The 15,001-nt window shown below is 32.5% G+C and overlaps 1 protein-coding gene across 1 annotated transcript; it reads left to right on the top strand.

The window, feature by feature from the left end:
• Positions 1–1,257: 1,257 nt before the first annotated feature.
• On the top strand, positions 1,258–11,955 carry LOC127729070 (uncharacterized). The gene is made up of 4 exons (XM_052236721.1): positions 1,258–1,818; positions 2,892–3,071; positions 7,105–7,388; positions 10,361–11,955. Exons 1-4 carry the CDS (start codon positions 1,339–1,341, stop codon positions 10,878–10,880), a joined length of 1,464 nt encoding a protein of 487 aa, XP_052092681.1. The 5' UTR covers positions 1,258–1,338; the 3' UTR covers positions 10,881–11,955.
• The last annotated feature ends 3,046 nt before the right edge of the window (positions 11,956–15,001 follow it).

Here is a 15,001-nt window from a genome sequence, read left to right as displayed (position 1 = left end):
ATATCAAATGAATGTATCCCTTTACTTTAAGATAGGATTTATTCATGCAGTTTTTTATTCGTTGTCATTATACTTTTGCCAATGTGAGTCAAAGCTAATCAGTTTTTTCCTGTAACATTGTCTAAAATTGATACAGAAGTTATCAAAAAGAAAGGTGTATATTTTGAAAACAGAAAGACAATTCAACATCTTATATATATTATAATAATACAATGGGTATTAGACGAAGATATAAGCTATAAATATCTATGAAATATGTATTCGGATAGGACACCGTGTTTTTCTAAACACTATTCCTAAACGAGTAGAAATAACTGTATACAAGGACGCTTTTATAAATCATGCTGATCAAAGTAGTGCCACTTGTTTAATTCCCTTAAAAATGGTACTTATGAACTTAATCAATAAGTTTATTAAGGTAGAAGTTTGAAAGACAAATTTTGATAATGTTGCTTAATGTTTTTATTGCCATTTCATTTTCATTGTTACGATGATATATGAGTATTCATATTCTGAAACAAGGCAATGAAAGGATAATGATCTTTTCGCCGTTTTATTTGATATATTTCGATGGTATATTATGGATAAGTAGGATTATCTAGAAAGGATATCTGTTTTTTTATTGGAGCTAATACGTGGTTATCTGCACGCATTGGTAATAAGTTACTTGTTATTTTAAACATCCATGATGTGTGGTATGTTATGATGCAACATACATAGTTATTTCATGTTTTGTATTCTACGCTAATACTGATGCCACATGAAGGAAAATGTTCCTTAATTTTTTTGTTTCATATTACTCTTTCAACAAGTACAACTTCAGGTCAAACATTTAAAAAAAACATAATTTTACTTCATTGGTATTAACGCAGACAATCGTTTTAAAATGATCGATCTGGTATTGTATGAGGCGGAAAGGAGCATTCAAAACTCAAGTGAAAAAGAAACTAACAACGCCATGCCAAAAAATAAATACAAAGAAAAGCCAAATAGTTCACGAAACACAATATATCAATAATGATGATCACTATAATTCTAACACTAGATTCAATAATATAGCTGATCGTAAGACATGCAAACTATTTAAAAGCATTTGTATCATTTCCATATTGGTAAGCTCATTCCTGGAATATTATATATCACGTTCGATTTATAAAAAAATTAGTCACAAGAAATTCTTGTTTCGTCCTCAAATTATTGATCAAATCCGAATGCAATTTGCTAAGTTTTTACATGTCAAGTTATCCTATAGGCTCATTTCAGTCTCTAGTTTGAAAATAAACATCCATGTTGTTTTTCATATTAGGATGTCAGCATTTATGATTTCCAGATTCTAGAATGACTGATACATATTCAAATGAAATAACAGAAAATGAAGCAGATGAAGGTTTAAATGATTTCTTCTACTTTCTGGAAGGACACGGAGTTGTTGATCTAACGAATGGAATAAGGGTAAGAACAAAACCAGAACTTTCAGAAGACTTAAAATGTTTTAAAGCTGAAAGATGGAAAGCTGAAGAAAGGAATATGTATCTAAATGAGTTAAGTCTCCCTTCTGGTTTCAAGCTGGTAACCGATATCTATAAAATATCAATCAAATCAGAGAAAAATGGTTTAGAAGAGGCAAGTGATCCCTCGGAAAGGAAACGTTTAGGAAAACGGCAATGTTTGTTTTCACTTCGGGATAGTTATAAAGAAGATAGTCATTTCCAAGTTCCAGTGGACGACACATATGTAAAAGATAGTGATATAAACCATTACTGGGCATTAATTGAGGATGGTGAAAATCAGTGGAAAAAAATTCCCGCGAGGATAACGGTAAATTATTTATTGAAGATATTTAAGTCCTTTTAAGCTTTCAAATATATTTGCAATTAATGTCATTAATTTGTAGAATTTTTGAAATGATTGAAAATGATTGCAATGTTATACGTTCATGTTTAATTACAACCTTAATTTAACTAATTAAGCCGTCTGTTCCAGGCAAGCTATATTCTCCTTGTATGACGCCAGGACGTCATGATTTCAAACACTGTGCCTTTTGCATGCGATTTCAGTTGTATGTTCAAATGTGAATAATACAACATTAAAAAAACAACAATAGCAGTCGAATGTAAATAACCATTTCAACTACTTAATTGAGAAAAATATTCGCGAAAATGCTCTGTTTAACCATGTCAGAATAATAAATGTTATAGCAATCAATACATTTAATCTGATGAATGAGTAGCAATTAAATATATTGTATCCATTCCCTCGATGTTGTTTTTTGTTGCTCCTTGTATTATGTGATTGAGAGGCGAACGATACCAAAGGGACATTCAAACTCATAAGTCGAAAGGAAGCCTGATAACGCCATGGCAAGCAAAACCCGAAAAAAAACAAATACAAGCAACAGTATTCAAAACACAACATAGAAAACTAAATACTGAGCATGCCGAACCCCATCATAAACCGGGGGTGATGTCAGGTGCTCCAGACGGGTAGGCAGCTCCTGCTCTACATGTGGCACCCGTCGTGTTGCTCATGGAAATACAAATCCGGTGATAAGCCTAATTTGGTAATTGTGAACTTTCCAGATTAAGGATGTTTTTTGATAACTTTTTTATTTATTTATTTCTCCTTTTCGATTATGCATAATGTATGGTTAAAAAGGTGAAAGATTTCGAGAGTAACATAAAGATTAAAATAGTTTCGTTGACTTATACTTTGTATATATTGTGAGTAACAAATAATAAAAGGATTACTGGAATTTTACTAATAAAAAGCCACACAGTAACAAAAAGCTTATGAAAAGTTATGACATATGTTATTGCCAGGAGACACATTATACGTGGTAATTTCCCTAAAACATTATATGAATGATAGATGGTGTTATATCATATTTTCAGTTTGATTTCATTGAATTCCCGTGTTGTCGACTTAACAATTTTCTGATTGTGTATAGTCCAAACAAGATCAAACATGTCGTTCATCCAAATGGATCAACAATAAACACTGGCAAAGACGATGGTATGACTGTCCAATTTGAAAAGGATTGTGTCAATAAAGAACTTACATTGGAATATACGGTAGGTATAAATGTATGAAGAAATCAGTTTTGCGACAACATGATTTTGCTAAGCCGCTATAATAAAAGAAAATTGCAGGTGCAAAAGTCTTTTGAGAACAAGTAAAAAGTAAAATAACAACAAGAGTGCACACGCTGGAATGTCTCGCCTTCTTTACTAACCATTGATTTTATGTTGATAGTCCTAAATATAAAGCTTTACTACAAGTAACACATAAACTTAACATGATCCAAGAAAATGAGGTCAATTTCAGTTAAACCAAACGAGAAATACATGTACACCTCAATAAACCAAACATAGTTAACCTATTGCTTATAGTTTCTAAGAAACAGTCTTATCCAAGAAAACTTAACATTGACCATTAAACCATGAAAATGAGGTCAAGGTCAGATGAACAATGCCAGACAGACATGTACACCTTACAATCAATTTATGCATTAAATATAGTTGACCTATTGCTTATAGTATTTAAGAAACAAACTTAACCATGAAAACTTAACATTGACCAATGTACCATGAAATTGAGGTCAAGGTCAGATGATACCTGCCAGACAGACATATACACCTTACAATCCTTTCTTACAACAAATATAGTTGATATATTGCTTATAGTTGAAGAAAACAGACCAAAACACAAAAACTTAACACTGAGAAATGAACCGTGAAAATGAGGTCAAGGTCAAATAAAACCTGCGAGACTGACATGTACATCATAAAATATTTCGATACACCAAATATAGTTGACTTATTGCATAAAGTATTAGAAAAAAAGACAAAAACTCAAAAACTTAACTTTGACCACTGAACCATGAAAATGAAGTCAAGGTCAGATGACACCTACCAGTTGGATGTGTACACCTTACAATCATTCCATATACCAAATATAGTAGACCTGCTGCTTATAGTATCTGATATATGGACTTGACCACGAAAACTTAACCTTGTTCACTGATCCATGAAATGAGATCGAGGTCAAATGAAAATTGTCTGACGGGCATGAGGACCTTGCAAGGTACGCACATACTAAATATAGTTATCCTATTACTCATAATAAGAAAGAAATTAATATTACAAAAAATGTTGACTTTTCTTCAAGTAGTCACTGAACCATGAAAATGAGGTCAAGGACAATGGACATATGACAGACGGTAACTTCGTAACATAAGGCATCTATATACAAAGTATGAAGCATCCAGATCTTCTAGCTTCTAAAATATAAAACTTTTAAGAAGTTGGCTAACGCCGCCGCCGCCGCCGCCGCTAGAGATTGGTTTTATTGTTTACTTTAATCGCTTTGATAACACTGCAAACTTCATTCTCCGAATGACACATGATGTTTCCACACGCAAAGCATATCAACATATAAAAGTATTCCAAAATAGTAATGATGTTACCCCATTCCCCAAAATGTGATGTAGTGCATATTTGCTCTTTCATTTCTTAAAAGCATTATCTTACTGTATACGTACTACCTTAATGAATATTGTTGTGATCTTGACGTTCGACTTATTGACCTTTAACCTGTCCTCCTTTCCTGAAGAAGCATGTTGGTAAAGATCTAATTTCTGACTCGAAAGATATTGATTTAAAACCAAGGAACATTATCCAACTTATTTATGCTATGATATAATGTATGAATGAAATGATATTATACAAAATATTCAGTCAAATGTCAGTCGATTATTTTTTGCTTTGAAATTGACTTTTGACCCACTGACTGCATAATCAATACTGTGAAAGTACGTTTACTTGTATGTATCAATGTTCGTGGCTTGATCAAATGTAACATGCTCGAGGGTTCTTAAATTCGTGGATTTTAGTTTTCTAAAGAAAAAAAATCAAGTGAAACATTTTGAGCCATCAGAAACAAAGATTAATCGTATGTTGTTTTATAATTATCTGTGGGACATTGAAAAATAATGTGTTCATTTTCTCTAATTTGTTCGTCTTTAATTACTGACAGCATTCATCAGTTTTTTAATAAAACGAATTGCTTCCGAAAATAAGCTGATTCATCTATGCTTACAAATTGTCTCAATTAAAGAAAATTGCAAAATAAATATTTTGATTGTTTCACACGTGTAATCAGAAGTGAGGACTTTAATTAACCTGAGATCGAATTATCAACAGATTAACGATCGTCAAAGTTGTTAATTAAGCAATTAACATGTCACTTAAAGAAAACAATTTCACAAAAAAATGCTTCAAATGTACTTTGAATTGTAGAATTAATTCTTATGAAATAAGAAAAGCAAGCCAAATAAGAAATCATTAAAAAAAAAACAATTCGTATGAGAATTATGAGGAGATAAATTAAACACTTCCACATTGTATATCATAACCGAATTTTTGACTTACATCGATCAAAACTATTTTTTTAAGAAAATTAAAAGGTTAAAAGTCGTACAGTTTAGGCTTTTTAACGATTGAATGGATAAAATCCTGTCTGAAGTTAAATATATAGTTCGTTTGTTGATATTCGATGTTTTCTCTAGATTGTATGCCCGTATCCATGTAGTAAAACCTACATGGGGATCTTTCCATGTCTTGATTTGGACAACAGTTGTTATATTTCGTTGGATAGTTAAATTCGTGGATAAAGCCATCCACGAAAACCACTAAAATTGGTACCCCACGAATGAGAGTACTTTAAAAGTGTTGTTTTTTGTTTTCATATCAAGACGTATAATCCATCCAGGATTGGTAACAAGCTGATTCATAACTCAGAAAACTCGTCTCGAAACAGATCTTTTACCACATGCATAATGTATAATATATACATATAGATATATATGCACTATGGCATTGACCTTGATATATAACCTAAGGGTAAAAAAAAGATATGTATCTAGTTCATTCAAATTGGAATTTTATACTAAGTGAAATGAAACTTTTGCATTTTGGTATTTGTTTCGGGCTTCCATCTATATTAATTCGTGTCCCACTGACAAGGGATTTTTGTAAACTGAAAAATTATTACACCAGGGTTTTCGATATCACAAACTAGTCAACACATTTACTAAATTTTATCATCGGTATAAGGACATCATTCGTAAATATAGCTCAACATGCAGACTTCTTATACGTTCAGGTATTTCACATCCAATTTTTATGGAAATATTCTTTATAAAGCACAAAAATGTCAGTATTTACCTCTGAAGCTAACAAAACCTTTAAATAGACTTATTAAGAAGGGATATAGTTACGATACTGTTGTCAGGTCATTAAAGATTGCATATTTTGGCGTTAATATTGATTCACTTATAGGGTCTTTGCATCGGCACTAAACACATTTATTTAAAAACAAGTTGTTGGCATGACACGGGTTATGTTCTTCTCATATATGTTATGATGGTATGATACTAAACCCCTAACGGGAAGGATTGTGCCTGATATTCATATGATGGAGACATAATCTTTCAATCAGTTTAATTGAAGTCTGGAGCTGGCATGTCAGTTAACTGCTAGTAGTCTGTTGTTATTTATGTATTATTGTCATTTTGTTTATTTTCTTTGGTTACATCTTCTGATATCAGACTCGGACTTCTTTTGAACTGAATTTTAATGTGCGTATTGTTATGCGTTTACTTTTCTACATTGGCTAGAGGTATAGGGGGAGGGTTGAGATCTCATAAACATGTTTAACCCCGCCGCATTTTTGCGCCTGTCCCAAGTCAGGAGCCTCTAGCCTTTGTTAGTCTCGTATTATTTTTAATTGTAGTTTCTTATGTACAATTTAGAGTTTAGTATGGCGTTCATTATCACTGAACTAGTATATATATTTGTTTAGTGGCCAGCTGAAGGACGCCTCCGGGTGCGGGAATTTCTCGCTGCATTGAAGACCTGTTGGTGACCTTCTGCTGTTGTCTGTTCTATGGTTGGGTTGTTGTCTCTTTGACACATTCCCCATTTCCATTCTCAATTTTATGTCTGGCATACTGTTTTTTTACCTGGCATCTTTGATGACGTTTTACGACAACCCAAACAAAAAGAGCGAAACAACAATTATATAAAGTATCTATATGCCTTTTAGGTGCAAAGGCCAAGTGGAAAATACATAAACAATGATTCGAATTCAGCAACACAAGTAAAAGCTGTAAGCCATAAAATAACATTAAATTATAAGAAGACGAAATTAAACGGGCCAATAAATGTATCTGCAAGACTTAACAATGACACAAATGATACTGGAGAACCCGAATCTCACGACGATTCCAATGTTCAAATGATACTATTCAAGCAGGGAAGACTCATTATTCAGAACCCAACACGTCTGACTACTGGAGAGTATACTGGACAAATAATAGATTCTGAAGAGTAAGTACTATTTAGTATCTAGAAATCGGTAATAGAAGTTGTTAAACAAAATTCTTATTCTTTAACAAATTAATTGGGTTTGCCCGTAGCCTTTACGTATGCGGCTATAATTGTTATTATTTATTTGACCATTTTGTCACAGAAGTTGTGCCTATTAAATGCATCACAATCAATGTTGCGACTGGCATAATCCATTCCTATCTAACCTCAAACTAATCTTCTCTAACATCCTCATGCTATAATAAAGTCTGATTCAGCATTCTGATTTATTTTCACTTTTACTTCTCTCTTTTTCATCTAACAAGTATTTGATTTCTTGATTTAAAGTATCGGGGAACAGTGGAGTCTACAGGTACAAGATCTGGTATCGGGTTCTTCTTCTGATGGTAACGATCCCTCCAAGAATTATTTGATCGTTTGTTAGTATGCGCTGTATAAGAATATCGCCTCGTCCAGTCGTAATGGGGACGTTACGTTCGATGCCTTGTGCACTCTCTGTACGTTATGGAACCCTACAGCAACTCCTTATCGGATAAAGAAAAGCTTGCAGTCGCAAAGTACTTTAGATGCTAATAAAGTAGTCTTGTCTCTTTATACTTGCACATTGAGTTAGTTTTCTCGTTTGATTTAATTGTTGAGTTCTTTTATAGCAGGCAATAAGGTATGGGTTTTTCTCATTGTTTAAGGCCTTACGGTGGCCTTTATTTGAAGTCTGGTATATAGTTGTCTCATTGGAAATCGTATGACATCCCCTTCTATTTTTATTTTGAATATTGCCATGAGTTCATCACCAAATTAACTCATTTGCCGGCCCCTTACAATATCCTAATGCCGATTGCCATTTAAACAATCGATGCAGCAGTCGTATACAGTGTTTTTTTATCTTTAGTTCAGATTGACTTTACAACATACTGGGTTTTGTTATCGCGTACAGCAGCTTTTGATCTATGTTATCTATTGCAATACCCATAGTCGGTATATGGGTGTGCTTACGTCCTTGATAAATATTGAGTTTTACTCTAAACAAAGCGTAATCAGAACGTGACACTCTATTTTGACATCTATTTAAGTTTGCATTGAAATATAAATTAAAACAAAAAACTTTAAATAATGTCTGGATTCAAAGGGAGGGCAAGGCATATATATCTTCAAATATAGTAAGTGCCAATATGCCTTAGAATCAACCAGTGGTGAAAATATGACAAACAAAAACCCACTCAAGTTGACATTAATTTATGTTCAAAATGGTAAATGTTGCACGAATATAACATGCGTTTCCTTTTCCTGTTCTGGTAATTCAAGTTATAATTTGGCTGAAATGCACTAGAAATTAACAATTAAGGGGAGCTTACTCCATAATTTGCAGTCATTCTAACCAAAAGTTATCTAGAGATTTCTCGAATTACCAGACACTTAGAAATGAAAGACCTACCATTTCTAACTCAAGATGAGGGTAACTTCAAAATAGGATGGTTAGGTCGGTGTTTTTTTTTTCGGTCATGTTTTGATTTTTTTTCAAAATTGCCCGATTCTTACAAATAGATATAAGAAGATGTGATATGGGTGCCAATGAGACAACTCTCCATTCAAGTCAAAATATATAAAAGTAAACCAATATAGGTCAAAGTACGGTCTTCAACACGGAGCCTTGGCTCACACCGAACAGCAAGCTATAAAGGGCCCCAAAAATAGATAGTGTAAAACCATTTAAACGGGAAAACCAACGGTCTAATCTATATAAAAAACGAGAAACACTTATGAACCACATCAACAAACGACAACTACTGAACATCAGATTCCTGACTTAGGACAGGTGCAAACAATTGCAGCGGGTTTAAACGTTTTAATGGTACCAAACCTTCACCCTTATCTGAAACAATAGTGTAACATCATAACATAGAAAGACATACTATAAAATATCAAAGTCTGGCACTTAATATTTCAATGCTTCATGAATGTTCATCGGGTGCAAAACATGTGGTAGCGTTAATTTGATTACTACCACTAAGTCCACAATGGTATCTCAGTCCTACGGTACTGGCATGAAAATACTGATTTTGTTTATTGATATTTGCTGTTTTTAACTTAGATAACATTTAAACTTTCCAGTCATTCTATACTATTTGTAAAACTTGTTTTGATGTAAAGGGAGACAACAATGTAACATCTAACATTAAGGAATGCATCTCCCTCGTCCATAATTCAGATTTCTTTAACGAGTTTGGCAATTTTGACCCTTTTTGATTATATCCATTAAGGTTTGGTTTTCAATATTTAAGTCTCTAGCTTCTCTGAAACGAATACATTGTCAAAATGAGCATCTGTTGTAGCACATGAGTACCGTGAAATGATATTTATCTGCAGTATTACCTTTCCTAAATTTTCAGTATAAAAATGAAGAAATTATTAAGAAAATATGGGTCCAACACTTGGCAAAGTATACCTAAAATAAATTTCTTTTTGTTCTTTTTACGTCAGTTTTGGTCACATAGCTTCTGATATATTTATCATATAAATGTTACCATGTATTTATACAGCCTTTTCTTTTAAATGTTTGGGATTGAGCGTTCCTGATGAAAGTTATTCCAAAAAGTTGCTTCCAACGCACGAACTTTATAAACTGTTATTATAAAATGTTGATTTCTTCAACCATTTTTTTAGTAATAATCTAAACTCCGTTCTTGTTACTATTTCAAGTTAATTCCTTACTAACAAAACAATTTCCTTATGGCAATGGCAACACATGCATATAGATGTGCGAAGATCAGTATTTATCTAATATAAAAGAACAGGCGTTACATAAGTTTGTTAACCAGCAGATCATATGCCTATTGTTGGCGTTACATATGTTTGTTAACCAGCAAATCATATGCCTATTGTTGAATACTGAGTAGGACTTTTAATATACTTTATTTTTTCCTCTTTTTTTTTTACTTTTTTGGTTCGTTAAAAAGACTTATTTTTATTATTAGAAGCGTACTGTTTGCAAGAATCAAACGGCAAGAAAATCTTAAAGCTGAATTATCAGATGAATTAGAACTATTTTATGGAAACACGATGCTATGCAACATTTTGCTGTTTTACGAAAAGAAACATGGGAAGACTATCCACCTGATCACAGAATGCTGCTTGAAACAACATGTGGAGTTTATATGTGCAGAGCATGAAAAAAATGGGAAAATTAGGGTTTTTACTTCAAAAGATGTATTTTTGCCCTCTCATCAGAGGATTCGAATTCGTCCAGATGGATGTTTAAGACTAAGAACGACCAGAAAGGGTCATCAACACTCCTTTTTGTATTTCATGTACGTTGCACAAGAAAATTTTACATCTTTTTCAGTAGATTTCTGGGGGACATTGGGAAATGCGTTGAATGCTGTAGTAGAATTTTCTACAGATATTCAAAAGCGAGGTGACATCGCGAAGGCAGATTTCAACATAAATAATATTCTGGTTCCAAAATACTTTGATAGAGTAACCACCATGATGTAGCATATTTAGTTATGTTCATACTAAAATGATATTCTAATACACTTTAAAATTGTTTCATAGGAAAATTATGCATTTTTTTTTCTCTTAGTTTATAATTCGTTCTTAGTGGTTGAGATTGTTTGTTTGTATGCTGAATCATGATTTCTCCATCAGTTCTTTTTAAATACTGAATCAGTTTGTCAGTTACCCTTTTGTAACTGTTACGAATTTGTCGGCCAAATGAGTAAAAACAAAATAGCAAAAATACTGAACTCCAAGGAAAATTGAAAGTCCCTTATCAAATGGCAAAATCAAAAGTTCAAACACATCAAACGATTGAAAAAAAACTGCCATATTCCTGACTTGGTACAGACATTTTTTTATGTATAAAATGGTGGATTAAACCTGGTTTTATAGCTTGAGGTTCCCTTGCTTCATTAAGAGGACTCCTACAAATGAAAGCCATAGGAAAAGGGGAAGAAGCCTTGTAATTTTGTGGTCTATAGGTCAGAGTTAAAGGTCATTGTTACATTTAGGAAGAGTGAGTCTTTATGGTAACTCGAGTTTCCCTTGCTTGATTGGAGTGAAACTTATACATATAGAAGATATAGTGAAGGGGTGAACATCTATAGATTTTGGAGTCAATGGGCCAAACTTTTGGTATCGGCTTCAAATTTGGTTTCTTGATATCGGACTTTTTATACCCCTGGAGCATAAACTGTAGTTCTTTGCTTTTTCTCACATTTCAGTTATTGAATTGTCACACCAAGCATATCATTCATTTAACCCTCAAAATATGAGAAAAAAACATTGCATGATCCAATCGCTTAAGTGTTTTTATTTCATCTAGTGTTGAAATGTGTCATTTTTATAACACAACTAATACGACTATTCGAAGAATTCAAGTATATAAGAATATTTAAAGAATGACCGAACAACACATTAATACAATAATGCACGTAGCACATGAGTTAATCATCAGTGTAGTTCGGTCACATATTGCATTTATTTAGGTATTTGAATTCTTGGATTAGTTATTATTTTTATCACATTGACTATGGTTTTATTATGAAAATAAATAAAGTATAAAATACAATTAACTATAACATCTTTTTCTACGCATTCTCAATTCGTTTTGATGCAACATCATCGACAATGTCGTGACAACACCCATTGATGTATGACATCAGAGGAGTGAAACTATCGGTTTTTATTTAACTTGAAAAGCATTGCATCTCATTACAACTAATATAATGAACTCTTTGATTACGGCATGGGCAAATTAATAGTTTATAAGTCACAGATTACAGATAGCGTACACAATGCGTAATAAAAAAGTGATTGTATTACAGATTTTATTTTATACATACCTACATTTATGTTTTCCTTTTCTTGAAAAAAGTAAAATATCAAAAGTACCGAAATCCAAGGAAAATTCAAAACGGAAAGTCCTTTATCAAATGGCAAAATCAAAAGCTAAGACAAATCAAATGAATGGAAAACAACTGTCATATTCCTGACTTGGTACTGAAAGCAGATTTTCCATGCATTAGTTAAGTGAGTGCTGTAAAATGATTAGATTGCAAGATTTTGCATCATTTATCTTAGAGCTTCTCGGGGTCCGCCATACAAGCATCTGTATACGGAGTGGGAAGTACCGCTTTGCTTCACTGTTCCAGTCTCTTTAACTTGAATACATCAATTGTTTGCTAGCTACGCCACTGGTGTCAGATAAAAACAAATAATGAGAAAATGATGCCGTCACAGAATAATTATTATTCATCATATTCATCCTAACCCTGTTGATCATCTTGCAAGATTTATCTGCTTAGAATATTTCGTCTTTAATGATTTTGATATGGATATGATGGATTGAAAGGGGAATTCCAAAGGCTTTTTTTATTTTGATACATAGTTTTCGAGAAAACAGCACTGAAAATGCACTTTCAGATGAACTTAAAGTTAAGAAACAACTTTTTGAAATATTTTTTTTTCTTTATTATAAAAGACGATTACCCTGTTGACGCATCAGGTTTCGCTCCTTTTAAACCATGCGATTCCCTCAGATTTGTCTTCATTTTCTTGATAAGTCTTCTTAAATGAGATTTGGACATCGGTAAACAGCTGTTGCCTAAATTCGTGTAGTGAAAATCTAAATTAAAGGTAAATTATAAAAAATCTGTCATTTCTATATATCAAACATCTTCATAAACTATTAAGGTCAAAAGTTGTGTATTGATTTGAATATTCGGGTTTTTTGTTTGGTGCTTGGTTAATTTTGTAATTTAAAAGTTAGGTAATTTGGTCAAAAATGGATAGTAAAGAGGTTGTTGGTATTCAAATTAAAACACCTTCTCTTAGTCTTATTGTTTTTATCATGAGAATAATCAATCATATTCCTAATATATTAGTACTCTAAGTAAAAAAACCAAGCCAGCTAATGACAATATTACTTGAATAAACTACTCTAAAGATAAAACTTTTTACAGCTCATTTGTATATATTAACACAGACATTAGAATTTTGGGAACAATATTTCAGAGTGTATATACATGTATTTAGTGGCTATTCTGGATACATCCTGGTGGATGGGGTTGATGCCTTTGAAAATATTGAACATTTCCAATCTTTCCAAAATTAATTTACATTTTAATGATTCCGTCTTTTCCCTTATTTCATTTCCTCAAACGGAAGAAGTTTGAAGGCCTGAGGCAAAAATGAAAAACAAAATTTCAAAATATGACTTATTACAAGGGGTCAGAAAAGTGGCTTTGTTATACCTTCATGTTAGAACAAAGGTTTTTAAGGACTTGAATTGTTTCAATATGTATTAAGACCTTTTTTATATATTGTTTTAATCTCAGAAAAAAATATCGAGATCAGGTGCACAGACCTTGCAAGGAACCCATATACCAAATATAATTATCGTATAACTCATAATAAGTAAGAAATTCACATAACAAAAAACTGAAACAAAATTTCAAGCAGTCCCTAAACCATGAAAATGAGGCCAATAACAACACATATGACAGACGGAATCTTCATAACATAAGGCATCTGTATGCAGGTATGAAGCCTCCAGGTACACTACCTTCTGAAGTATAAATCTGAAAACAAAGTGTATGACGCCGGATTGTAATCCTTACGTCTCGCATTCTGCAGAGCTGTTGAATTCCTTTTAAGTCTGTCAGACATTGCCTACTTTTGTCAGATCTTTGAGTTTTTGCCAGACCTATACTTTTTTTATATAAAATGAGCATTTCAGTAAGTCATGATCTCGCATGCATCGTTGAAGTCATTCTTAATATTTCAATAAACTTGATAAAGGCAATTACCAAAATACTGGACTCCAAGGAAACTGTCTAGATCCGACTTGGAGAAGAATAGATGAGTTTGTATTCACAAAGTCAAGAATTACTCAACACAATGAACAATCAGAATAAATGTCACATCTCCCGACTTGACACAGGATTTTTCAAGAAAATTTCATTGTTAAAACATGGTTTTATAATGTAAATGTTTTGCATTTTCTCCCCTTTAACCCTTTTTCATACTAAAACAGGAACAGTTCCCAAATGAAAACCTAAAGACAAACATAAGAAATATATAAAGTCATTTAACCATAAAAATAAACCAGGGACTTTTAAAATTAATGGGACAGATATGATTTGCTGTTGATTTTTCACTTTGAGAGAACGATATCTTCTTTTTAATTACAAGCAGGGCAGAATTGTTAAAAGATAAAAATAAAGAAGAATATATATAACAACCATTCCATTTAATATCTGAGGAGGGTGGATGGTTACCTTGTCAAAGTCACCCCTAAGAAAATGTTCATGCAAATTTCAATCCCTCAAATTACTTTTCCCGTATTTATAGAACTGAATTTCATTGTAATATTATGTGTTGAATGTATGTATAGATATTAACAGGAATGTAGGTACGAACTGTGATTAAGGACGACTTGAGTGTACACATAGATTGATGCAATATAATGCATAGTGTTATAAATCCTTAATAACAAAATTTCGTCTTCATGTAAAACTGACCGCCAAACAATATTAATGCGCCGACTGACATTAACAAATGTAAACAACTTGTATATAGAGAGTTTAGACGATAAAATAGTTCAATTGTTCTTT

The sequence above is a fragment of the Mytilus californianus genome, unplaced genomic scaffold (genome assembly GCF_021869535.1).
Source record: "Mytilus californianus isolate M0D057914Y unplaced genomic scaffold, xbMytCali1.0.p SCAF_2, whole genome shotgun sequence".
Classification (NCBI taxonomy): Eukaryota; Metazoa; Mollusca; class Bivalvia; order Mytilida; family Mytilidae; genus Mytilus; species Mytilus californianus.
Note: the sequence above shows the minus strand (reverse complement) of the source record. Positions and strands in the feature narration are given on the sequence as shown.